We start from the raw sequence: 25,912 nt of genomic DNA, 5'->3' as shown, positions 1-25,912 counted from the left end.
TCAGGTGTTACTAAGAGATGGTGACAGAGTTCAGGCTCCTGTGTGGGGCCTGTGCAGGCTCTGAAGTAAAAAAAGGCCTGGCAGGGGCAATGCTGTTTCCAGGCTGCCACCCCCTGGAGCCAGCACCTACACAGCCAGCTCCTCAGCATCCCTCCTCCCACACAGCCAGCTCCACATCCTAAGTTGGTATCTCCCCTACAGGCAGCATGTGGGCAGCCCCACTGATGAGGCAGTGCTGCCCCTGCCAGCTGGCACCACTAACACCCTGGGCTCCTCTGTTGCTGCACTTTCTTTATGGGAAGGGGGAGATCTGCCAGCTCGGCAACACTCTACCTCTGAGGCTGGAGTAGCACTACTAGCCAGGGGACACATGTTACTGAATGAGGTGGGAGTAAGGTGAGAGGGTTAAAGGCTTTGCCCCTCTCTGTCTCCCACCTTCTCCTTGGGGTGCCCCTGGCTTTACTTCTTGATCTCCTTCCCCTGGGCTCTGGAGACTCTGTTTTGCATCAGGGAGGAATGGAGTGGAGGTGGTCTAGGCCTGCTTATATGCCCTTTTTGGAGGCATGGGACGCTGCTCTGTGCAGACCTGCAGACACCCCTTTGCCCATGGGCGTCTGTCCTCCGGCCTGGCATCCCTAGGCCCAAACCATCTGGAAGAACTCAAGTTAGCATGAGGTGAGTAGCAACGTCTCCTTGCTGGCACAGGGCGAAGAGCCTCGAACAGGGAAGGGCAAAGAAAGCAAAAAGCAGGTGAGAGGGACGAGTCCAACCCCTGGCTAAGAATCAGGGTGGCTGGGAGCAGAGGGCTGAAGAAGGTAGGAAGAGAGGAGCGGCCCTTACACCGGGCTGGCGTCACGCCCTGGAGAATGCCAGGGGGGCTGTCTGCACCCACACAGCCCGGCCGACGGGGGGGCGCACTCGTCACTGAACCCCCCCCCCCCCCCCCCCCGGCTCCTCTTTATCTGGCCCTGGTTGCGGGCTTCCACCTCTGGCTGCAGAGGCTCTAGCGCGGCTCTCAGCCGCTGCAGGACCCGGCCTCGCCTTCCACTCTCCCGGCAGGCAGCACAGACGCGGCGGCGCCGCGCGACAACAGCCCAGCGCCCCTGTCCCCGGGCTCTGCCCTGCCTCGTGGGGGGCGGGAGGGCGCCGCGCGCACGCCCTGGGGACCATCTCGGGGGCGCGCGCGCGCACCTCTCGGTCCGGGCACGGGCGTGGGTGGAGAAGTCTCGTGCGGAGCACGCGCCCTTGGGAGGCGCTTGCAGGGTCTGCTGCTGGGGGCGGCTCATCTCAGCCCCGCCTGCAGGTCGCCGACCGGCCGGCTCTGCCCCGGCCTGGGACAAGTGCCGAGCCGACCCGCTGCCCCCGGGGCGGGGAGTAGAAAAATGCAGCGAGTGACCCGCGTTAACCAGTAACAGAGTCAGGGGCTATAAGTGCTTAGTCCTCGCTGAGGCTGCAGCCAGCGCCGGAGCACAGAAACCCACCCAGTGCTTGTGTCTGCCTCCGAAGCAGGTACCGGGGGGTCTGGTAAGGGGCCGATCCCTAGCCCAGGGCTCCTGCAGACGCGGGGTTTGAGTGCAGCAGGCAGCGTGCTTGGCCAAGGCAGAGCGACTGCATTCGCGTGTGTTTCCCCCAAGAGACTTCTTCACTTGAACGGGCTGTTGTTTCGCGGGACTGGGGTTAAAATGCGAGCCGTGGCTGGGTCTAAGTTAATCTTACAAGCGCATCAGATGCTGGGCGTGTAGTAAATGGAAAGGTGAACGGGGAAGCCAGCCGTGTGCCGCCGGAACGCGGTGACTACTGTTTGCAGGGCTTTGCCGAGCAGTGAGTTGGAAAGGTATTAAGTGTTGTATTCAGAGTTAGGACATAAAACTTTGCCTCTCTGAAACATGCCTGAAACTTAGTATTTTCCTTTGCCAGCTTCTCTCTGGTCTGATTTGCCTTGGCAGCTTTTGAGACCTTGAAACATAGAAGACTTATCTTGAGCAAATATTGTGCTACAGGTTCTCCTGCTGTGGCTGAGACATAATTTCAAAAGATGATGAACATATGTCTAGACATTTACATAGCTATGTAGAGAAAATGAGCCAGGTGGTCTCACGATCTCTGGTATTGGCTTAAATGCCAGAAATACGGTGTTCACTCCGGAATCTTGTTTTCCTAATTCATGAAAGCTATAACCCACTTTGATATGAGGTAAAATGACTCAATGGCTACTTTCAACAAGTCAGCTGCTGATGTTTATTTATGTAGGCACCAGTATAGTACCTAACATATTTACATAAGGGTAGTTTTTGCCATGAGGGGGAGAAGAGTTGCTGTGAATTGTGTACAATTAGATGAACAAAGGAAAAATTCATGCCCATAAATAAATTCCGAAGTTACTGTATTGCACAGATGTTCTGTATATATGTAGAAACCACACATGCAAGCGTTTGCAGGATCAGCTTATTACTAGTTATATTAGTAGTATCAGTAATCCTGAAAACAGAATACATCAAGTGTGTAGGTGACTAGTGGGATTTAGAGGGCTAAAGTTCATTAGAAAATATTTAAAAATAAACGATAGAGAGTTTGAAAAGTCAGTTATTGGTCATCGGGTGTAGCATACTGAGTATAGGGGGATGCTAGTAGTTTGGTATTGAACAGCACATAGCATATACAGTCTGCCATGTTCCCAATGCGGGGTGTAGGGTGGGTGAGATCTAGATATAGTCAGGAAGCAGTGGGGGTACATCGCTCATACATACAGGTTACAGACAGTCATGGATAAAGATAAGTGGGCTGGATAATGGGGATAGGATGACCCTCACATGGTGGAGTTTGGTTCGGTGGGTTCAGGGCTCAGGGGATAAAGTCCAGCAGGGGAGGTCCACAAGTTTCCTCCCCCTCGTGAGTCTCACACTTGATATTTACAGGACTAAAGTTCATACTAAACATCATGAACTCCTCGGGGTCTGACTACACTATGAGGTGTAAGCTTTAAAAAAAAAAAAAAAAAAAAAAAAGAGAACCCCCTGAGGGGCGGGGGGTAGTAAAATCAAAGCATGGTGTATGAGTAACTCAGACTTAAAGGCCTAAATTGTACAAAATGAAAACTTTTTCAGTTGTGTAGGAAGAACATAATAGTGGAGTCCTCAGATGAATCAGCCATTTAGGCTTTTACCATGCTTCTGTGAATCTGTCTTAGCTCAGGTCTACACTAGTGGGGGGCGAGGGTGTCAACATAAGATACGCAAGTCATTTGGTGGTAGTTGTCCTGGTGACAATGTGTGTAGCAACATTGTATGTAAAGATATAAGATTCCACTGTAGGATATTATCAAAGACATGTTCTGGAGAGCAGTCACACAGATAAGTTCCTCATAGACAAAAGGCTAGCCAACACCTCAGCCAGGTGTCAGTGAAATGAAATAGACCATCACCTGATTAAGTGGCCACTCTTTGGCAGGAGAGGGTGTGGCAAAAATCTACATTTTGACAAAGAAGCAGTTTAAGGTTTCTGGACACACAGGCTTTCTGTCTCTGGAACATCAGCTGGAGATTCTTGTGCAAGAGAAAGAGGAGAGGGCAGACACCCCCAAATCATTTCTCTCTCTTGTTTTCTACCCATATCATCATCAACCCCTGCAGAAGAAAAGAAGCAACATTGGACTGGTGGAGAGATCCTGACTTAAAGAGTTTCAGCCAGTAAGACCACTGGAACATCTAGGGCAGAGGTGGGCAAAATATGGCCCGTGGACTGTTCTGCCCGGCCCCTGAGCTCCTGGCCCGGGAGGTTAGCCCCTGGCCCCTCCCCTGCTGTCCTCCCTCCCCTGCAGCCTCATCACGCAGTGCTCTGGGCAGTGGGGCTGCAAGCTCCTGGGGTAGTGCAGCTGCAGAGCCCAGCCTGACCTGGTGCTCTGTGCTGCACGGGGTGTGGCTGGCTCTAGCTGGGCGGCGCGGCTGCTTCTCTTGGTGCAGCCGTGCCTTCCCCCGGTGCTCCAGGCAGCGTGGTAAGGGGGCAGGGAGCAGGAGAGGGGGGTTGGATAGAGGGCAGGGGAGTTCGGGGTGTGGTCAAGGGTCAGGAGTGTGGATAGGGGTGGGTGGTCAGAAGGCGGGGAACAGGGGGGTTGAATGGGAGCGGGGGCTCCGGGGGTAGTCAGGGAGAAGGGGTGGTTGGATGGGGCAGGGGTGCTGGGGGGGGCAGTCAGGAAGGAGAGGGGAATTTAGAATAGGGCAGTTAGGGGTACAGGGGTCTGGGGGTGGTCAGGGAGAAGAGGTGGTTGGATGGGGCAGAGGTTCCAGGGGGAGCGGTCAGGAAGGAGGTGGGGGTTAGATGGGGCGGAGGCGGACAGTTGGGGCGGGGTGTCTGGGGGTGGTCAGGACAGAGGGGGGGGTGGATGGGGCAGGGGCTCTGGGGGGGGGACCATCAGGGCGAGAAGCAGGGGATCAGATGGGGGTGATGGCCGGGCCATGCCTGGCTGTTTCGGGAGGCACAGCTTCCGCTAACTGGCCCTCCATACAATTTCTAAAACTCGATGCAGCCCTCAGGCCAAAAAGTTTGCCCGCCCCGATCTAGGGGGAGAGACCTTTCCTTTGCATTCATCTAGCTCAGAAGTCCCCAAACTCTGGGGTGTGCCCCTCTAGGGGGGCAGGGAGGAACATTTGGGGTGGCGTGATAGGCCCAGGTCAGCCCCCATGGTCTCTGGCCTCGCACCTGGCCCTGCTCCCAGCTGTGGCTCCACTCCCAGGCTCGACCCACTAACCTCTGCCCGCCTCCCCTCCCCAGGAGCCACAGCCCTGCTCCCAGCTCAGGGAAAGGGTGGCATGGACAGGTGTAAGGGACAAGTGAGCTTGAAAAGTTTGGGTATCACTGATCTAGCTTGTTAAGTTAGTTGTGTTTTACCTTTTATTTCCTTGTAACTAATTCTGATTTAATGTGCCTCATTACTTGTAGTTACTTAAAATCTATCTTTCTGTCAATAATGTGTTTTGTTGTTTTATCTAAATGAGTGTGTTTGGATTGAAGTGTTTTGGAAACTCCATTTGGGATAAGAAGATTTATGCATATCATTTTCTGTTAAGAAATGGCAGACTTTATATGAGCATGTATTGTCCAGGAGGGGGCTGGACTGTGCAAGATGCACATTTCTGGGGGGAACTCTGGGACTGGGAGTTTGCTCGTGTTGCCCTGAAGTGTAGTTCAGGAGTGACTGGCTATAGAACTCCTACCCTACTGTTGGGAGTGATTTACATGCTGGAGGCTGTGTGAGAGCAGACCAGAAGTGGTCGCTCTCACAATGAAGCAGTGAAAATTAAAAAGCATCCCAGGTTGGGGAATTGAGAGGTCGTAGCTACCCATCAGTTAGATGATACCCTCGGTAGAGTCACACTTTTACCAATTAATTTGCTTTTTCAGCAGCTGTCCTATTTTCCTGAGGGTAAACCTCTTCTATGTGACTTCAATACCTAAAATTGGGGTTAGGTTGATTTTTGTTTCTGCCTCCTGATTTTAGGATGGTAATCAGAAGTCACTGTCTACTTCATTTGCTTATTATGAGGGAAGAATAGCAGCAACTTGATAATCTCCAAAATAGGTAGATAAGGCCCTCTTTACAGAGCTGCCTGCATTGCCATGTTCAAAGCATAAAGAGGAAAAAAAATAAACATTAATATTGTTGTACATTCAATTTCAGCTGATTGCCTTTTACACATTAATGTTTTGCTTTACTGATTTTGAATTCTTTTTCTCTCAGGAAATGTCATCAGTTAAGATTGAGTGTGTTGTCAATGAGAACTGCAAAATTGGAGAATCTCCAGTCTGGGAAGAAAAGGAAAGCTCACTTGTATATGTGGATATAAGTGGTAAAAAGATTTGCCGATGGAATTCATTCACCAAGCAAGTGCAAAGTGTTTCTGTGGGTAAGAAGCTGCTTTTAAAAGATGCCATGGATTGCCAAAATGTTAATCTTGTAGTGTAATTTTTTTTCTTTAGATTGATAAATATGCCTTTACATAAAGCTCAGACTCATGTGCGTAAAGAAATTAAAAGTGCATAAATACTGAATAATTCCATGTCATTTAGTGTTAGGGGAAGAGAGAACATTCACTACAATTCATGCTTACGCTCCTTTGGAGAAAAGGAGTGGGCTTTGCAGTGTGTCTTGAAGACCAGTAAACTCATGATTGACTGACTGGACCCAGTCCTAAGCATTATTTTTTTTTTTTCTGCTTTGATTCATTTAATGTTTAGTTACACATAGTTAAAGTTACATACAGCTATTTGGTGGTTACATATAGTTGATCCTGTCTTTTGAATTTTGTAGTATATAGTGGAGGCTTGCAGGTAAACGGAGCTATTTGCAGTTGATTGTCATAGTCAATGGGAGCCATCAAGAGTCTAAACCATCATTAATGCCTCACACTTTACATAATTACAATAGGATCTCAGAGTTATATTTCATATTTCTAATTTCAGATACAAGAATGATAAAGTCATACAAATAGGACATACACACTCAGTACATTTTAAGCTTTGTAGCGATACCGTACAAGAGACCTTTTGCATGAAGCATATTGGTTATATTATATTCACATGTATTAGCATATTTCCATGAACACATGGAGTATAAAAAGGAGTTGCTATTGTGACATTGCACATCTAGTCATTTTTCCACTTCAAGTATTTTTACAGGAACTCTGTGGTTATCACCTCTGACTCTTTATTGGAACCCTAACAGCCTTAAAATCTTTAAGCCTGACCTATTTTTAAAAACATTTTAGTTACAGTTAGTGGATTTTAGCTGTAAGCTCCATGTTGTCCTCGAGATCATGTCCGTTGAATAGCCTAATGAGATGAGAATCCCTTTTGCTATCCTAATTTTTCTAAAAAATTTTGAGAGCTTTTTTTGTGCTGCAGGCCCGTTTTGGCTTCTGTCTGTGTTCCACATTTCTCTTTATGTAAGTAGCTCATTCCTTTCCCCAGCTTCCTAGGGTAGGCTTGTGACACAATTTCTCCAGTCGTCTTTAATCTGTTTTTGTAGCCATTTCAAGCCATGGGAACACAAGTTGCTGTTTTATAATTATGAAGTGTTCTCTCTTGTAAAATTAAACCGGGACAGTGAGTTTAGGCTTAGTTACACCTTAAACTGTAATCCCGTGTCATGATTAAGGCTGCGTTTCAGTCACAGGTATTTTTAGTAAAAGTCATGGACAAGTCATGGGCAGTAAACAAAAATTCCTGGCCCTGGCCCTGGCCCTTGATCTGTCCATGACTTGTATTATATACCCCTGACTCAGTTTTGGGCGCTCTGGGGCAGGGAGTGGCCTGGGGGCGCCGCGGGTGCTCTGGGGTAGGGGGCATAATATGGGATAGTCTGGGCAAAAAATCATGTTAGGTTTAGTTAAATGTAGTAACAGTATTTGGATGTTCTCACACACAGTTAGCTTCCAACTTATTACAGAAATAGTTCTTAAAATGAGCATCTGAAGTGTCTTGCCTTCTCATTTTGTGTATCTATCTTTATGTACTGTGTTATGTTTAATTATCTAAACATGCCCATCAGTTTAGTAGCAACTAGCTGTAGTATGTAAATGAAAACTCAGTACATATCTTACCTTGCACATTTATATTTTTTAATTATTATTCTGGTAAACTCAGTTTCACACTATGATAAACATGGTGGATTGAGTTAAATCAAAGCAATTTAAATCACGGTTAAAATTGTGATTTAAAGTCAACAACCGGGAAATCTTATTTAAATAATTGATTTTAATCTTGTTTTACATTTTATACTTTTTAGCTATGTTCGTAAAGGAAGGATGGTTCTCAGTGGTTGATATAATGTGGTACTTTTTGCCAACCAGTAGGATACACTATATAGGCACACACGTTATTTAAGCATTTACATAGCTTAACATGCATTTATTCACAGTCTTAATTTTTACCTTTTTTTATTGTTAAAAATGATGAATGGCTCATTTCTTATTTACTTAGATTTTTTTTAACTCATGATTTGTGTCAAGCTGCATTTGTATAGAAATTGGAATTCAGTTTAAGTGCACAAAAATAGCATTTTAAAATATTCTTAGTTAAATAAAACTTACATGTACTGGATACTTACATAAAAAAAAAAAAAAAGTGGGTATTCACCCACGAAAGCTTATGCTCCAATACGTCTGTTAGTCTATAAGATGCCACAGGACTCTTTGTTGCTTTTTACAGGTCCAGACTAACATGGCTACCCCCTCTGAAACATAAAAAAACATGTTTATCAAAACATGGTTTGCATTTAAAACTAGCTCATTATATTAAAAAAAGGAAGTATTATCTGTAGTTATTGAGTTCAAGTGACTGTTTCTGGTCACCACATTCTTCCAAGATTTTACAATTAGTAGATTTCATTTTTTCACACCTGATTTTTATTCATAGATTGGAAGAGGAAAACAGGCATTCTTGCTTTTTAAAGAAAATTTCAATTCTCAACTTTGACTGAGCTTGTCATTGAGCTGAACTAGTTGAATAAATTTGAAATTAAGAAAATATTCTCTGTGCACCTGCAAAAGAGGCTACTGCTCTCAAAAGCTGGTTTAGCACTTCAGTGAACTCTAGTTCCAGGTGCTCTGTCAGCCACTTTCACTAGTTCAGTGGTTTGATTTTCTTTTAAAACTTTTAGCAGAGAACATGTACTTCTTGAATATTATCTTTTTATAATTAATTTATGTGGTTTTAGTAGATTATAGTTAGTTTGTTATAATTTTAAACAGGGTTTATTTTTAAAAGAGAAATCTTTTTAATTGAAATAAAATTTAATTTAAAAACCTTGATTTTTATGCATCCTGATTGTCTACCAATCCCTGTGCTATAAACTGTTTAGCACATGGCCTGCCAGGGTAAGCCCCCTGGTGGGCCGGGCCGGTTTGTTTACCTGCCGCGTCCACAGCTTCAGCCAATCGCGACTCCCACTGGCTGCGGTTCGCTGCCCCAGGCCAGTGGGGGCTGCGGGAAGTGGTGCAGTCTGAGGGATGTGTTGGCTTCCGCTTCCCGTTGCCCCCATTGGTCTGGAGCAGGAAACCATGGCCAGTGGGAGCCGTGATTGGCCGAACCTGTGGACGGCAGGTAAACAGACCAGCCCGACCTGCCAAATGTTGCCAATCCCTGTTATAGCATATCTGATCAACCCTTCGTTTTTCATATAAGCTTTGTGTTCTGTGCCTAGCACAATGGGGTCCTGTTCAGGACTGGGGCTTCTAGGGTCTACTGCAATATAAATAAACAATAATTGCAATATTATTAGCAGTATTGTAGTAGCCCCCAAAGATCCTGCTAGTTTATCGTTATCATAGATCCTAAGCATCACACAATCTGTAATGCATTTATCTTCACAACATCCTGGTGAGATAAGTACTATTATCCCCATTGTACAGCACTGTACAGAACTGAGGCACAGAGAGAGGAGATGACTTACTCAGGGTCACACAGGAAGTCTGTGCCAGGGCAGGGAATTGAACCCAGGTCACTCAAGACCAAGGCTAGTGCCCTAACCATTGAATTATCCTTCCTTGCTGAGTACTTCTATAGCTATACAGGATAATATGATGCCTTCCCCATGGAGCTTGCAGTCTATACATTAATTCAATATATAATTTGAATAGTTTTGTGTGTGCAGTATTAGTTCATAGTTTTCACTAATGGAATTCTATAAGCGTGCACAAGCATGTACATACAATACAAGCTTCTTGTGTGTTGTGATAAATGCTACTTGGCTCGTGAATGCTAGATGGACCATGTCATCCAGGAAGGCCCAGATTAATTGAAGTGAGATTAATTATCAATTATTATTCGTGCTTGTGCTTGAGCAGTGCTTGTTCCAAAACCATTACAAATAGAAACATAGCATCTGGATATGAATGAAATATTTGTCAACCTTGGTTATGAATGTGATGAGCAAATCATATGTTGGTTACAGGTGGCTGATTGCTTTTGTCTACGGTTATAGTATTTTACTTGTCTCCTCACTCCCATTTTCTTATGTTGTCTCTAGATGCTCCTGTTAGCTGCGTAGCCCTTCGGAAATCTGGGGATTATGTTGTTACCCTGGGAGCCAGGTTTGCGGCTTTAAAATGGAAAGACCAGTCAGTAACCACCATTGTTCACGTTGACAAGGATAAACCAAACAACAGATTCAATGATGGGAAAGTGGACCCTGCAGGGAGGTTTTTTGCAGGTATGCTGGACATAGTTCCCTGTCCTCTTCAGTAAATTTTTCCCAAGATTTTAGGGACAATTTGTAAAGAACCCTGGCAGATGCACCAAGAGTGTGTCATTCAAGTCGTGGTAGTCTTCTTACTTCCAAAGCACACCAAATCTAATTCTAAAATGCAATATTGATTTTAAAAATGTATCACCCCAGAGCACTATTCTATTAATTTTTTTTTAAGGGACATTCTTATTTAGAGCTTGCTTAGTATAAAAATTATTTTCTTGTCTCAGATGTTGGCATGCATGACTTGTTTTGAATGCACTTGGAAAATACCAATGCAAATATGTTTACAGTGGAAAACTTGCCATGCCAAGTTATTGTTTGTTTCCCATATACTGAATATAGATATTTGTAAAAACAATTTAAGCATACAGCAAAGTGTTTTCAAAACAGGGAGAGTCTGTCTGAAGTTAAACCTTGAAATTTCAAACATATTAATTTTCTCTTACTAACCTGTCTCCCCCCCCCAATTATCTCTATATTTGTGGTATAACTTGTCATTTAAGATTGAGACTTCTGTAGCCCTGATTCTAAAGTTAGTGCAGTTTTTTCCTATGTTTGTGGGTTTTTCGTGGGGGAAGGGCATTAAATTGTGATGACCATCTTAATGTTTGAAAACACTAGGTAATTAACAATGATTGCCTTCAACTCCTTTGCAGCCACAATTTAAAAAAAAACATATCTTTAATTTTATTTGTCATCTTCTGGTAAATGCACACAATTGAATTTGCCTTCTCCCTTTTGGTTTTAACTAAATCTCTATTATGAATGTTTTAAGGAGAAAACCTAGTCAGAGTTAGAGGGAATTTTATGTCTAAGAGGCAGTCATCGCCACTGTGTAAGGAGTGCATTTGGTTTCTGTGGAGCTGTGCTGTCTAATGAATGACCCTCTCATTCTTGTAGGTACCATGGCTGAGGAGATTCGACCTGCTGTGCTAGAGAGACACCAAGGTGCTCTGTATACACTCTTCCCTGATCATTCTGTAGTGAAGCACTTTGATCAGGTGGACATCTCTAATGGCTTGGATTGGTCACTGGATCACAAGACTTTCTTTTACATTGATAGCCTGTCCTACTCTGTGGATGCCTTTGATTATGACCTGCAAACAGGAAAAATTTGTACGAATTCTTTTCTTATGCTAAAACATTTGAAAGTTACTTTCTGTGCAGTTTTTTCTTTCAACTATTAAGCAAAAAATCAATTGTGACACAGGCCCTACTTATACCTGTGGTCCTAGAACATTATTTTTTGAGTTAGTTTAAATGTGGTTTGGCTTCATCCATGCTGGACATCAAAACTCTATTTAAAACAAGTTAGCAGAAACCAGGTTAGAAAAACAGCTCATCTAAGTAGGTTCCTGGCTCAGAGTAATTAGATGGGTTGGTTCATATTAGGACATTATTGAATTATGTATCTGGGTCAGGGCCGGCTCCAGGCACCAGCGCGCCAAGCGCGTGCTTGGGGCGGCATGCCACGGGGGGCGCTCTTTCGGTTGCTGGAAGGGCAGCAGGCGGCTCCGGTGGACCTCCCGCAGGCGTCCCTGCGGAGCGTCCGCTGGTCCCGCGGCTCCGGTGGAGCATCCGCAGGCACACCTGCGGGAGGTCCACCGGAACCGCGAGACTGGTGAGCAGCAGAGCGTCCCCCGCAGCGTGCCACCCTGCTTGGGGCAGCGAAATGGCTAGAACCGGCCCTGATCTGGGTTTAAATAATTGACCTGAATAATTGTTAAAATTTCATTTTATCTATTGCAATCTATGCTGAGCCTGTAAATTGTACATTCATTGATTATACATTCACAATTCACATGTAATGTTCCTGCGTTACCAAGTGTGAAGCATTTTTGCCTCAGTTTACTCCAATGACTATGCTGTCTGTTATTATGAAATAGTAGGTGAATTAGCAGAGAAGTTTGTAGTGCATCTTTTCAAAGTATAAAACATGATACACTTTTATAGTGTGTGCATTCATATTGTTTTAAAGTAGAAATCCCTAAATGAAGAAGATCCTAGAAAGCCAACCAACTGCTGAAAACTAGTAACTCAAACAGCATCTTCCTCCATTTATGGTGGTGGGGAGGAACCCAACACCACAACCGAAGGTCTTTTCACAGGCGTGGGCAAATGAAAAAACTCCACCAACTTGGACTCTTAACAATTTGATTTAAAGTGACATGAGCCATAATAATTCGTTTTAAAGAGATGCCATCAGTTTGAAATCTGATCAGTTTTTAAATTGAGTTTCAGTAGTTTTAGGTACAATGTCTGCCCCAAGTCCCATTGCCATATTGGTGGTTTACAATCACATTTTTCTATTTTAAAAAGCCCCAGGCAGGCAGAAGAAACCTATGAACAAACTGACTCTGACAGTCAATTGTCAAAACGCAGAATAAACAACCTAGAACAGTTGTATTTTCTTTTGTTAATATCTTGTAATAGTGGATGGTAAAATGTTCATATAAATTGCAATTTTTTTAAAATGGACAGTGTCTCTTTGAGTTAATGGTTTTCCCAACTTTGAAAGTCAGCTTTCTGTTGGAACAATTGGTGGTGTGTTCTGGGACTCCCTTTATTGAGATGGCTCCAGTTCTCAGTTTGATTGAAAAAATCCACGTATGAAATGGCCAAGACAGCGTATAAAATGTTGTACAAGTAGAAAAGAGTCAAATTTGGAATACACAAATTATTAATTCCTATAATATATTCAATAATTCCCTAATTTATAGTTGGGGGGGGGGGAATGGTTGACACATCAGAAGAGAGCACCAAAAATAATTGTTTGTGTTTTTGACAGTCAAACTGACTTGCAGGCTGTCAAGCTGAATAATAACCATCTGCAGAAACAAACTGATCTTATATACTCTTTCATCTGCAAGAGTACAGGGAGCTGGATTCAGTGCAGCATTAGAAAATCATCCTTAGCTATTTCTAGGAGTATGACTTAAGAAAATGTTAACTCACAATAACTTAATATCTCACTGAGTGTACGATGCCTGTTGATATCCTTTTGCAGCCAATCGCAGGAGTACGTACAAGCTAGAAAAGGAAGAAAGCATCCCTGATGGAATGTGTATTGATACAGAAGGCAAACTCTGGGTAGCCTGTTATGATGGAGGGAGAGTGATCCGTCTAGACCCTGAGACAGGTAAGTCCTCACGGAGGATGAATTGAAATTTTGCATTAAATAAGCTAAGGGGGAGTTGGATAATGTGCTTTTCTGGAAGTGCGTTTGTACTCATCTACTGTGGATGAACAACTCTTATGTTAAATGCTGATTTCAACATGAATTTTGTAAATATATCTACATCTTCTTTGATAATGGCTCCAAAAAATGATGTGGGATGATTTAAGAGGAAGAACTTTAAATAAAAAGTTATTCTTGTCATGTAGTCTTTGTGATCAGCATGCTAGTTTCTGCTAAACATACACAAATGTGTACCCACTGAAGAGTTCTGATAGCAACCAAATTTGATAGGTTTGAGATGGCTTTTACATATTCATTAAGTAATAGAACAGGGGTCAGCAACCTTTCAGAAGTGGTGTGCCGAGTCTTCATTTATTCACTCTGATTTAAGGTTTCACGTGCCAGTAATACATTTTAACCTTTTTAGAAGGTCTCTTTCTATCAGTCTATAATATATAACTAAACTATTGTTGTATGTAAAATAAATAAGGTTTCAAAATGTTTAAGAAGCTTCATTTAAAATTAAAATGCAGAGCCCTCCAGAGCAGTGGCCAGGACCTGGGCAGTGTGAGTGCCACTGAAAATCAGCTCGTGTGCTGCCATCAGCACACGTACCATAGGTTGCCTACCCCTATAATAGAAGCTGCTCAAGTATTTTTCCAGCTTGGCCGTTAGATGGTAGTGTAGCTGAACTGTTTCTATAATTTCCCACTTTTGTTGGCCTTTGGTTGATTATTACATTTGTTTGAATTAGAAGTGTCTTTCATTTCTTTCAGTCTGAGACCAGTGTTTACTATACAGTAACTCCTCACTTAACATTGTAGTTACGTTCCTGAAAAATGGTACCTTAAGGGAAACGATGTTAAGCGAATCCAATTTCCCCATAAGAATTAATGTAAATGGCCGGGATAAGTTCCAGGGAAATTTTTTTTGCCAGACAAAAGACTGTTTGGTTTTTATATATATATATATATATATATATATATACATATACACACGCGCGCGCTCTCTCTCACTCTATAAGCTGTAAACAATTTAACGCTGTACACAGCAATGATGATTGCGAAGCTTGGTTGAGGTGGTAAAATCAGAGGGTGGAAGTGGGTGGGATATTTCCCAGGGAGTGCCTTGCTGCTAAATGATGAACTAGCAATCAGCTGAGCCCTCAAAGGTTAACACCTGGTTATTAATGTAGCCTCACACTCTACAAGGCAGCACAAATGGAGGGAGCTGAGACTGCATGGCAGAGAATCATAGAATATTATGATTGGAAGAGACCTCAAGAGGTCATCCAGTCCAATCCCCTGCTCAAAGCAGGACCAACACCAACTAAATCATCCCAGCCAGGGCTTTGTCAAGCCAGGCCTTAAAAACCTCTAAGGATGGAGATTCTACCACCTCACTAGGTAACCCATTCCAGTGCTTCACCACTCGCCTAGTGAAATAGTGTTTCCTAATATCCAACCTAGACCTCCCCCACTGCAACTTGAGACCATTGCTTCTTTTTCTGTCAGCTGCCACCACTGAGAACAGCCTAGCTCCATCCTCTCTGGAACCCTCCTTCAGGTAATTGAAGGCTGCTATCAAATCCCCCCTCATTCTTCTCTTCTGCAGACTAAATAACCCCAGTTCCCTCAGCCTCTCCTCGTAAGTCATGTGCCCCAGCCCCCTAATAATTTCCGTTGCCCTCCACTGGACTCTCCAATTTGTCCACATCCCTTCTGTAGTGGGGGGATCAAAACTGAACACAGTACTCCAGGTGTGACCTCACCAGTGCCGAATAGAGGGGAATAATCACTTCCCTCGATCTGCTGGCAATGCTCCTACTAATGCCGCCCAATATACCATTGGTCTTCTTGGCAACTGTCCCTGCCCGCAGGTATATGGGATCTTGGGGAGCAATTACCACACAGGTGGGGTGCCAATTAATTTCTTTCTTAAAGGAAAAAGGAAGTGGTGGGAATTTAACAATGGAATACAATGGGATGAGGTGTATAGGGTGTTTACAATAGACAATGATGGGGGGGGTTCTTCCTATTGAACAGTGTAGGGAGTTCTAACAATGGGGTGCAGTAAGTGGGGTTCAGCACAATGGGGTACAGTACAGTCAATAAGCAACTCAACTTTATATAGGAACAACTCTAGATACAGTGTGGAATGCAAAATGTACCAAAAAGAAATGCAAAGTAAAATGGTAGCTTCTATATGAAATGGTCAACAATCTCAGATAGACTGTATTAAGTGGTTAATAGCTATATATATAATGTAACACAGTGGCATCAATGCAAATACAAAGTATATCAGAAAAGTGGAGGCGACCAATGGGGTGTTATAACCACAAGTAAAATGTGAATCACAGTGCAATGATACAATATGGGTGATAAGTGAAATTATGCAATGTAACAGCATAGAAGAAAATTAATGACTCAATTTGTGAGGTTGTAATAGCAGATAATCTGCAAGAGTGTACCTAAAGGCTTAGTCAAGAAACAGGAGTGGGGAGGGGAGTGAATGATCAGTGGCAACTGATGAGAGGAGAGTGCAGCTGCAAGCAGCGAGAGACTCTTGAAGCCCTGCGGGGTGAAGCCCAGAGCAGTCTTCAGGAGCCTGCGGGCTGGACGTATGGGAGATAAGAGCAGCTGGAGCGCACTTAAGGGGAGTCTGGGAGCAGCAAGAGGGGAGGGCGCTGAACGTGCAAGCGATGGGAAGGCACGTGGAGAATGGAGGAGACGGCTGAGGGAAGAAACAGGTTGCAGCAGCGGAGAGCACTTCAGGGAAGTTGCGGAGCAGCGGGGTGAAGACAAACGGAGCAGTGTGATGGCGATCTTCGGTAGGAGAGGGGCAGTGGAGAAGCGGGAGCATGAACACAAGGGATACAGGGAGAGGCAGCAGAGAGGTGTAAGGAAGGGCTGGAGGGACACCCAAAAAAAAAAGGAGAGAAGCGGCAAAGGGTTTGGGAAGTTACACAGGGGAAGAAGCAGCAAGGGGTTACAACAGGGAGACACGGGGAAGTACACAGAGGGGGAGATTGGAGCGGGGGAAAAACAGACACGGGAAAGTTCAGGGAGAGATAGGGACAGCGGGAAGACGAATTCAAACAGCAAAAACCTTATCTATCGTCTAACTTAATCAAATTTATATAAAATGACGAGCAGCTTATACAAAGTAACAAAACAGGTACAGAATATGACCAAGCAATGGCTTTTTAAAATCTATCTTAACCAATGACTAGGCAAAACAACAAATATCACAATTCTAAGCAAACTATAACAAGCAACCATTCGGAGCAACAAAACAGCAACTATAGCAAGGCAGGTGAAACTTACAAGCGCTACAATCTTAGCAAACTATGACTTTTTAAACTAAAAAGCAAAACCTATGGTGCACCTTATGCTATGGGGAAGTCATAGAGGGCAGAGTAGTATGTGCCCAGGATACAGCTCCCAAGGCAGCCCCCCAAGGAAGCCAAGGGATGGTGGCTGCAGCAGTGGATATGGCTGAAAGCAGTGAGCCCCGAAGCAAAGCCCACAGGAGCAGAGCTTAGAGGCGGCACAAACTTATTTTTAGCGGCAAAGCACCGTGGAGTTTGAGAGGTTTTAAGACACAGACCAAGGTTTAGCTTGAGTGTGTGTGCTGGGGAAACAGAGCCAGCAGCTAAAATAATAAAATAAAAGTATAGAAAGTTTCACAGAGGGATTCTTACCAGTCCCCAAGGTAGCAGCAAAGGCCGAAGCAGCAATAACATCAGAAGAAGCAAGGAGGGCTCCGTACGGTCTCGATAATCAGGAGATCTCTCAGGCAGCAATTCATTCTTCGTGGGGAGGGGGTTAAAAAACGGGGGTATGCTCAAAAATAAAACGAGAGTGGAGGAAGGACCCCCCCAGAACTCCTGGCTGATCAGACCAGGCAGCGATGCAGGAACCTTTCCGATGTTTGTTTTTAAAATGCCTGTTTTTAAAGGCAGACTCAGGCAGTTTCCCTCCAGTAATCCTGATAGGCTCCCTCTGTCACAGGGGAGGAGACACAGGGAAAAACTGCAGGTGAGCACAGAGACGTGCCTGAGCAAAGTCCTGAACAATAGGTGTGAGTTCACACCTCAGGACTCAAAAGCACATGAGGCCTATGACTCATGCCCAGGATCTTAAAAACACATTAGGTCTTGCAGCTCTGGACATTGCCAACCCTACACAAAGCCCAGGTTTAACAAGGTGATAACAGAACCAACCCTTTGAACAGGGCAGTGGTCCCACTTAGCATGCAGCACAAGTGGCCATCCCTTTGAGAAGGGCAATGGCTCTTGGTAAACAACTTAAGGGGCCCTCCCTTTGAGAAGGGCAGTGGCCCTGGTAAACAACTTAACAGCCAGGGAGGGGTGGCCACAGGAGGAGAACAAAAACAAAATGGAGTATGGGGATAGCTGTAAGAGACAGCAACAAGGGCACACTGCTGACTCATATCCAGCTTCTTGTCCCCTGTAATCCCAAGGGCCTTTTCTGCAGAACTGCTGTTTAGCCATTTGGCCTCTAGGCTGTAGCAGTGCATGGGATTCTTCCTTCCTAAGTGCAGAACTCTGCACTTGTCCTTGTTGAACTTCATCAGATTTCTTTTTGCCCAATCCTCTAATTTGTCTAGGTCACTCTGGACCCTATCCCTACCCTCCATCATATTTACCTCTCTCCCCATTTTAGTGTCATCTGTGAATTTGCTGAGGTGCAATTAATCCCATCATCCAGATCATTAATAAAGATGTTGAACAAAACTGGCCCCAGGGCCGATCCCTGGGACACTCCGCTTGATACCGGCTGCCAACTAGACATCGAGCCATTGACAATCTAGCTAGCTTTCTGTCCACCTTATAGTCCATACATCCAATCCAAACTTTTTTAACTTGTTGGTAAGAATACTATGGGAGAGCATATCAAAAACTTTGCTAAAGTCAAGATATATCACATCCACCGCTTCCCGCATATCCACAGAGCCAGTTATCTCATCATAGAAGGCAATCAGGTTGGTCAGGCATGACTTGCCCTTGGTGAATCCATGTTGACTGTTCCTAATTACCTTTCTCTCCTCCAAGTGCTTCAGAATGGATTCCTTGAGGACCCACTCCATGATTTTGCTGGGGACTGAAGTGACGCTGACTGGTCTGTAGTTCCCCAGATTCTCTTATTTTCCCTTTTTTAAAATATAGGCACTATATTTGCCTTTTTCCAATCATCCGGGACCTCCCCCGATTGCCACTAATTTTCAAAGATAATGGCCAATGGCTTTGCAATCTCATCAGCCAACTCCCTCAGCACCCTTGAATACATTAGATCTGGACCCATGAACTTGTGCACGTCCAGCTTTTCTAAATAGTCCTTAACATGTTCTTTCACCGCTGAGGGCTGCTCACCTACTCCCCATGCTGTGTTGTCCAGTGCAGCAGTCTGGGAGCTGCCCTTGTCTGTGAAGACTGAGGCAAAAAAAGCACTGAGTACTTCGCCTTTTCCACATCATCTATCACTAGTTTGCCTCCCCCATTCAGTAAGAGTCCCACACTTTCTCTGACCTCCTTCTTGTTGCTAACATATCTATAGAAACCCTTCACATCCCTTGCTAGTTGCAACTCCAGTTGTGCCTTGGCCTTCCTGATTACACCCTGGAATGCTCTAGCAATATTTTTATACTCCTCCCTAGTCATCTGTCCAAATTTCCACTTCTTGTAAGCTTCCTTTTTTAATTTAACCGCACCAAAGATTTCACTGTTAAGCCAAGCTGGTCGCCTGCCATATTTGCTATTCTTTCTGCACATCGGAGTGGTTTGTTCCCGAGAGACAGAGACACACACCGTGTGTGTGAATGTGAGAGAGAGAGAGATGCATTGCCCCTATAAGTAGGCTGACCTCACTCTAAGCACATTGCCTTTTTGAGTAGATCAGCAAGTTGAGACAGCAGCTTGTGCCAGCAGACTCCCGCCATTCTGAGTCCTGTCCTGCCCCCGCTCTGTGGAGGTGCTGGAGTAGGGGATGGGGGACACCCTGGCAGTCCTCTCTTCCCCCCTGCACAGCAAGCAGGAGGGTCCAGGGAACAGCTCCAAGGCAGAGGGCAGGAGCAGCACATGGCAGTGGGGGGAGGGACAGCTGAACTGTCAGGAATTGATAGCCACCTGGGAGGCTGCTGCACAGAGAACTTAAGGTAGCAGGGAGCTAATGGAGGCTGCCGGTCCACCCTGGTTCCAAGGCCCCATCAGCTAGCTCCAATGGGCTGCTCTTTCTGCAAGCAGTGGACAAAGTGGGCCGCTTCCAAACAATGTTATAAGAGAGCATTGCACAACTTTAAACGAGCATGTTCTCGAATTGATCAGCAATGTAACAATGTTAACTGGGATGACTTTAAGTAAGGAGTTACCGTATTGGTAAATGGGCTGGAAGAAAGGGTAAACAGTGAAGTGGCAAAAATGATTGATGACACAAATTTATTTAGATAGTGCCCCATTTTGACATATGTACAAAGGTTACCTATGTTCCACTCACTTTTATTGTTTAAATTATTTATACCATAAATATAGAATCATGGAACGGAGATTATAAAGTTCTTTAAAGAGTCCCACAGCATTTTAACTTTCCAGCATGAATAATTCATGCGTGCAAACTCAGGTATTTGCTTCCCTCATTTTGAATATTTGTCACATGTAACTTCCCACATTTGGGACTTGGTAGGTTGAGAGGTATGATTAAGTTAGTCAAGCCCAGAAAAGACTGTAAGGAACTACAGAGAGACCTAAGAAAGCTAAGTGAATGGGCAGCATGAAGGCCTATGAAATTCTATTTTGACAGAGACAAGGGAGTACGTATTTTAAAGGAATATTTTAATGGCACAATTTATACATATTGCTTGATTCTAAATTAACTGACTACTTAGGAAGAAGACCTGAGCATTACTGTGGACAGCTCCATGAAAACCTATCTGTCTAATGCACAATAGCTGTCAAAAATGCAAACCGAATGTGAATGCACAGGAAATAGAATAGAAAATAATACTGAAAAGTTAATAAAAATCATCGGCACACATGGGAAATAGTGTATTCTGTTCTGTTCGAACTATGTTAAAAGTAGCAGAAGTAAAAATCATTCAATGATGTGTGATGAAGACAATTAAAAGTAATGAAGAGATTGAAAAGATTGGGGTTGTTTACCGAAGGGATGAATAAGAGGGGTCATGGTAGAGGTGTACAAAACAATGACTGGTATATAAAAAATAAGTTGGCTGCTCCTATTTACCCTTTCTTATAACACAAGTACAAGGGATTTTCAATTAAAATGGAAAGTAACATATTAAAAGCTGAGAAAAGCTACCTAAACACAACCTGTGGAACTCACTGACATGAGATAGAATTGAGTCCAAGAGTAGAATGGATTAAACATATAGATAGGAGGCTTTCTTGTTAATAAGGAGAGTAAAACTTCACACGTAAGAGCATAAGGAAACCACTAACTGATGGGTTTTAGGAAGAAACTTCCCCTTTTAGTAGATTATTCCACAATTATCCATTCTAGTGTTTCTTGCACTTTCTTCTGAAGTATCCGGTGCTGTGCATTGTTGGAGGCAGGGTATCAGACTAGATGCCACTGTGATCTAAAGTGGCAATTCCTATGTTTTTCGTCTCTGGAGAAAGTTATAGGGTGTTTAGGTCAATGGAGAACTGGAGTCAAAATGTACTTGGCTGATGTGGGCTTGGACGTTTGACACTTGACAATGTTTGTGTGTGGCTGATTTTTGTTCTTAGGGTTTTTCACTCGATTGTAGTTTTCTTGCTCTCTCTCTTTGAATAGATGCTCCCCACTACTTGTCCTTCTCAGTGAAAGTAGTATGGTGTTACTGTCTTATTCAGACTACACATTTGAAAGCCCAGGGATTTAACCTGATATATTTAGTCTGTACATATCACTTAGTTTATTTCTGATTACTAATATTCTCACCTTTGTTGGTTTGGACTAAGCAAAGATGTCTTTCGCTTCTATGGTTTGGGTGGTTAATGGCCACTTCACTTGATGGCTTTTTATTTGCAAACTGGCTGATGCAAAAGTCTATGGCTTATATTATTTTTAGCCAGTGGCAGAAAAAAATCATGAAACAATTCAGCTAAGGTGAAGATAGCACATTTTTAGAAAGGGGATTTTCAGGTTTTAGTCAGTGAAATTTGGATTTGGGAGCACTTGGGTGGGGGTGGATAGACAAGTAAACTTGTTTATCTGGCATCTTTTTTTAAGCAATTCTTGGAGATAACTGGGTTACATAGTGATGAGATGGCCCTTGGGATTATAGTATATGCAAGCGCAAACCAAAAGAGATCTAGTTTGCATAGTTCAGACAAAATAGGAACCTTTAGTTTGCACTTGCAGTTACAGTGCAGCACAGTAGAGTGTGCTGCATTTCACACCCCTGTAGTTGAACTGTGGGGATGTGTAGACATGCCCTCAGTTTTCAGTTTATTTTAGGTATCGTAAAAATGTAAGATGCTATTTATTATATAGATACAGGGAGCCCAAGATGCTTCTCAAACCACGTGGACTATTCGGGATATACATGGGAATCTTTTTTTGTCCGTTACTGAAGCAGACTTATCTTTGTGGGATTAATTTTAAAGCAGTTTTTTGATGTATCTAACTCTTGTGACAAGAAATTTGCTAGTGTTTCAATGAGACATGGAAAAATCTCACCCATCCTTTTTTGAAATCTCATTTAAGGACTTGGTTATCAAACAGGGACCAAGTAACCATTGTTGTTTGTGCTGGTACTTCATTTAGAAAAGGAAATCAGAGTAGCTTGTGGGGTGAGGCAAAAATGCTTTGTTGGCAACTAAAATAGTAAACAAAATTATCTGTTCATTTAAAACACAAAGGTGAAATCTTGGCCTGGTAAAGTCAAGGCAAAACTCCTTTTGACTACAGTGGAGCTAGGAGTTTTCACTCCTGAAGTATTACAACATTTTATGGTGAATTTTAAACTTTCAATACATCATTACATTGTTTCTATCTGCAAGGATTACCAACATAAAGGAGAGAGAGAGAGAGAGAGAGGAAATGTAGTTAAAGAAAACACAAGACCTTAGCAGAATTCAAGAAAAGTATGAAATATCTATGTGATAAATAGGATAAAATATCTAATGGGTATAAATCCTCATGATTCAGGGCCTAAGACAAGTACTTACTGCCTGAAATTAAAAAAATTTCCCCTATATACATGTTCGTTATGAAGTTTTTGAAACTTCTTTTGAAGCCACTGCCAGAAACTGTATACTTGGGCTAAATGGACCCCTAGTGTGTCAGTATCCTGAGTCTCTGTAATAATTATATAGACATGTGAGTGTTTTACAAAGTTCAGATGAGCGTTATCATTCCTGTTTTATGTGGGGCTGATCCAAAGCCCATTGAAGCCTATTGTTGCATGTTTGAATTTAATAATAAGATGTCAAAATAACAGGCTTAGATGGAATTATTTAAAGATTATCAAAGATTAATACAGCACTATACAGAATACAGAAGCAAAGTGTAAGTGGTGGAATGCTGACAGTTTTCATTTGCAATCTAACTCTCAGAATCTTTCCTTTTAAAGGGCGTGAGACAAAGAAATTCCCTTTTGGAGTGAAAAATTACTTTCCCACAATGTGTACAGTTTGATATCTCAGTTTACCTCATTACTTATATAATGTCTTTTTATGGTACCTCAGTCTTGATTGATAACCCAAAGTGATTTTTGACCCAGTTGTTATTACTGACAGCTGTGGCCACAGGCAGTTGCTAATGAGTTAAAACTTAAAAACCTCTTACCAATCACGGAACTTAATTGGATCATAAGAACCCCTTATCAAATACCCAGTCTTGTTTATTATATAACATCTACTTCTGTAGGGTCTCTTCATTAATTTTGAGGGGTACCTTCCTGGTCATCTGGACTCTCTCAGCCTGAGAGATTCAGGGAATAATTAGGTGCATCCCAATATTTAATTAGATACATTCCTGAGCATTGCTCACCTACTAAGTTCAGTTTAAGGATACAATTTTTCACCTTCATAGGTACAGGGGACTGCATTTATAGGCACACAACATAAAAAGGATTTTGGGTAACAGATAACAGAATTATGAGAGTTTAACATACAAAAATAATGAAAGGCTAATATTTATTAACACAGTGGAAAAAGACACCTACTGATTTCAGTATGCTTTGGATCAGGCCCTATTTAAGGGCACAGAGTTTAAGTGACTTGCCAAAGGCTATACTGGGAGTAAGTGAGAGAATAAGAGTGGAACTCAGAATTCTTCCTAACCTTACACTCAGCCTGCTAAATTACAAGTCCCCCCTTTTCCCTCCACCCCAGACCCTGTATTTCTGTGCAACATAGATTCTGTGCTGGTTACTGGCAATTTTGTTAAATTCTTTGTAGAAAATAAACCAACAAAAAGCTATTTTTTCCCCCTCCAGGAAAAAGAATCCAGACTGTGAAGCTACCTGTTGACAAGACAACTTCCTGCTGCTTTGGTGGAAAGGATTATTCAGAAATGTATGTGACTTCTGCCTGTCAAGGAATGGATGATGAATCGTTTTCACGGCAGCCACAGGCTGGTGGTATTTTCAAGGTGATTAAATTATTTCCTTTCTTTTAAAAGGTCAGAAAAAAATTTCTTATGCATTTTGATTTGAAGTCAGGTGGGGGGTGAGTCTGAACATACCATATCACTTAAAACTATTGTTCTTGGTTTTTTGACTTTCAGTTTTTTGGTCCCTACTGCTGTATTTAGAAAATTGTTAATCTTTTCATGTTTACCTGATAGACTGGTTCTAAACTTGTAACAATACTGACATAGCTAATGTCTTGTACCATCAGCATTTTCTGTACCAAAAAACCTCTATTTTTAAAAAAAAAATTCCCAACTTTAGCAGGGCAAAAACTTTTAGAGAATTTTTGTTTTAATCAGGGACAAAGTAGGAGACAATGTGTTATCTACCAAACAGTTATTTATAATTTAGTTTGCTAGTTTGTTTTTTAATTGGTGACTGGCATAGGGCACACATGCTTTGTAGTGCCCTCTGCTCACCAAATGTGGTGCTGCGCATGCCACCTACCTCAATTGCCTCTTCCCTAAGTTTTCTGTTTCTCCCAGAGATTCATGTGACTCAGCTCTCCAGCTGGGTCACTCTGAGTTCAGCCCCCTTCTGGCAAAACAGAAGCCCAAACAAAGTTCTTTTGCCCTGCTTGGGCCTATCCTCTCGGCTCAGTTCCCAGCCCCTTCTGGGCCACCTTTAAGTCTCTGCTCTGGGATAGAGCACTGACTCCCAGGCTGCTTTCCCTGGAGCCCCCCTCACAGACTCAGCCCCTCTGGGCTACCTTTTAGTCTTCCCTGCCCTAAGATAGAGGGCTGAATCCCTTGTTTCTTCCAGACCCTACTTCAGGGCCTTTCACAGGAGCCCATCTTGCTCCCTGTGGTTCCTTCCCCAAACTGAGTTCTCTCAGTCCTTTTATGGGTCCCAGGTGTTTCAGCCTTGTCCCTTGATGTAATGAGTCCTTAGCCTGGCAGGCAGCTAATTGTTGCACAGGCAGGGCTGATTGAACAGGGTTGGCTAGCCCCAGGCCTCCTGGCTCTTGCAGGGGCTGGCCAGCCTGTTGCACAGACCTTGTGGATTAAAAGCCCTGATCCTGCAATTGACTGTATGCAGGCACACCTCTGTAGCCGTACACAATAATGGAATCATAGAATGTCAGGGTTGGAAGGGACCTCAGGAGATCATCTAGTCCAACCCCCTGCTCAAAGCAGGACCAATCCCCAGACAGATTTTTGCTCCAGATCCCTAAATGGCCCCCTCAAAGATTGAACTCACAACCCTAGGTTTAGCAGGCCAATGCTCAAACCACTGAAGTGTGTTTGAATGAGGCTTGCCAGGAGAATGGACCATGTCTTAGATATTACAGTTCTTTGGAAACAGCTGTGGGTTGAAATTAATATCTGGTGATAGGCTGTAATGTAGAAAATTTAGAAGACTGCAAGTCGGTCGCAGTTTTCTAAAACAAATTACTCTGTGGAAAGATACGTGCATCATCACAATTATCTTCTCTCTCTCCCTTATTTTTAAATAGATAACTGGACTTGGGGTGAAAGGAGTCCCACCGCATTCATTTGCAGGTTAAATATTCACTCTTCAGAACAAAGTACATCTCCAGAAGCAGGAACAGATTAAGCAAGAAACATGTTAAAGAAGTATTTTAGCTGGTATTCTGCATCTCCTGCATTTGAAACCACAGCTCTGTGGGTAGACTTCTGGCAGAAACGGATAAATAAGGCAACTTTTGAAATGCATCAAATTTTTTCAAAATTCTTTGTTTTCTTGGACTCCTGTGTAACTCTAAAAGCAGCAAAGAGTCCTGTGGCAGCTTATAGACTAACAGACGTTTTGGAGCATGAGCTTTCGTGGGTGAATACCCACTTCGTCAGATGCATGTAGTGGAAATTTCC

The 25,912-nt window shown here is 43.3% G+C and overlaps 1 protein-coding gene across 3 annotated transcripts; it reads left to right on the top strand.

The window, feature by feature from the left end:
• The first annotated feature begins 622 nt into the window (after window positions 1-622).
• On the top strand, window positions 623-25,912 carry LOC127032375 (regucalcin). 3 transcript variants are annotated; one of them, XM_050919606.1, is made up of 8 exons: window positions 1,322-1,509; window positions 3,630-3,715; window positions 5,735-5,900; window positions 10,022-10,204; window positions 11,144-11,359; window positions 13,251-13,382; window positions 23,886-24,040; window positions 25,537-25,912. In XM_050919606.1, the coding sequence occupies exons 3-8, from the start codon at window positions 5,738-5,740 to the stop codon at window positions 25,585-25,587; spliced, it is 900 nt and encodes a 299-aa protein (XP_050775563.1). In that variant the 5' UTR covers window positions 1,322-1,509; window positions 3,630-3,715; window positions 5,735-5,737; the 3' UTR covers window positions 25,588-25,912. The 3 variants fall into 3 exon arrangements, with proteins under 3 accessions (XP_050775573.1, XP_050775563.1, XP_050775553.1); XM_050919616.1 differs by lacking the exons at window positions 1,322-1,509; window positions 3,630-3,715 and adding an exon at window positions 623-675; XM_050919596.1 differs by lacking the exon at window positions 3,630-3,715.

The sequence above is a fragment of the Gopherus flavomarginatus genome, chromosome 1 (assembly GCF_025201925.1).
Source record: "Gopherus flavomarginatus isolate rGopFla2 chromosome 1, rGopFla2.mat.asm, whole genome shotgun sequence".
Classification (NCBI taxonomy): Eukaryota; Metazoa; Chordata; order Testudines; family Testudinidae; genus Gopherus; species Gopherus flavomarginatus.
This window is presented reverse-complemented; position numbering and strand designations above follow the sequence as displayed.

Excerpts from the sequence above, each read along its gene's own strand:
- LOC127032375 (XM_050919616.1), top strand. The coding sequence starts at position 5,738 with ATGTCATCAGTTAAGATTGAGTGTGTTGTCAATGAGAACTGCAAAATT. Across the intron at positions 10,205-11,143 it reads TGCAGGGAGGTTTTTTGCAG|GTACCATGGCTGAGGAGATT; the intron begins GTATGCTGGACA and ends TCATTCTTGTAG. Across the intron at positions 24,041-25,536 it reads AGGCTGGTGGTATTTTCAAG|ATAACTGGACTTGGGGTGAA; the intron begins GTGATTAAATTA and ends ATTTTTAAATAG.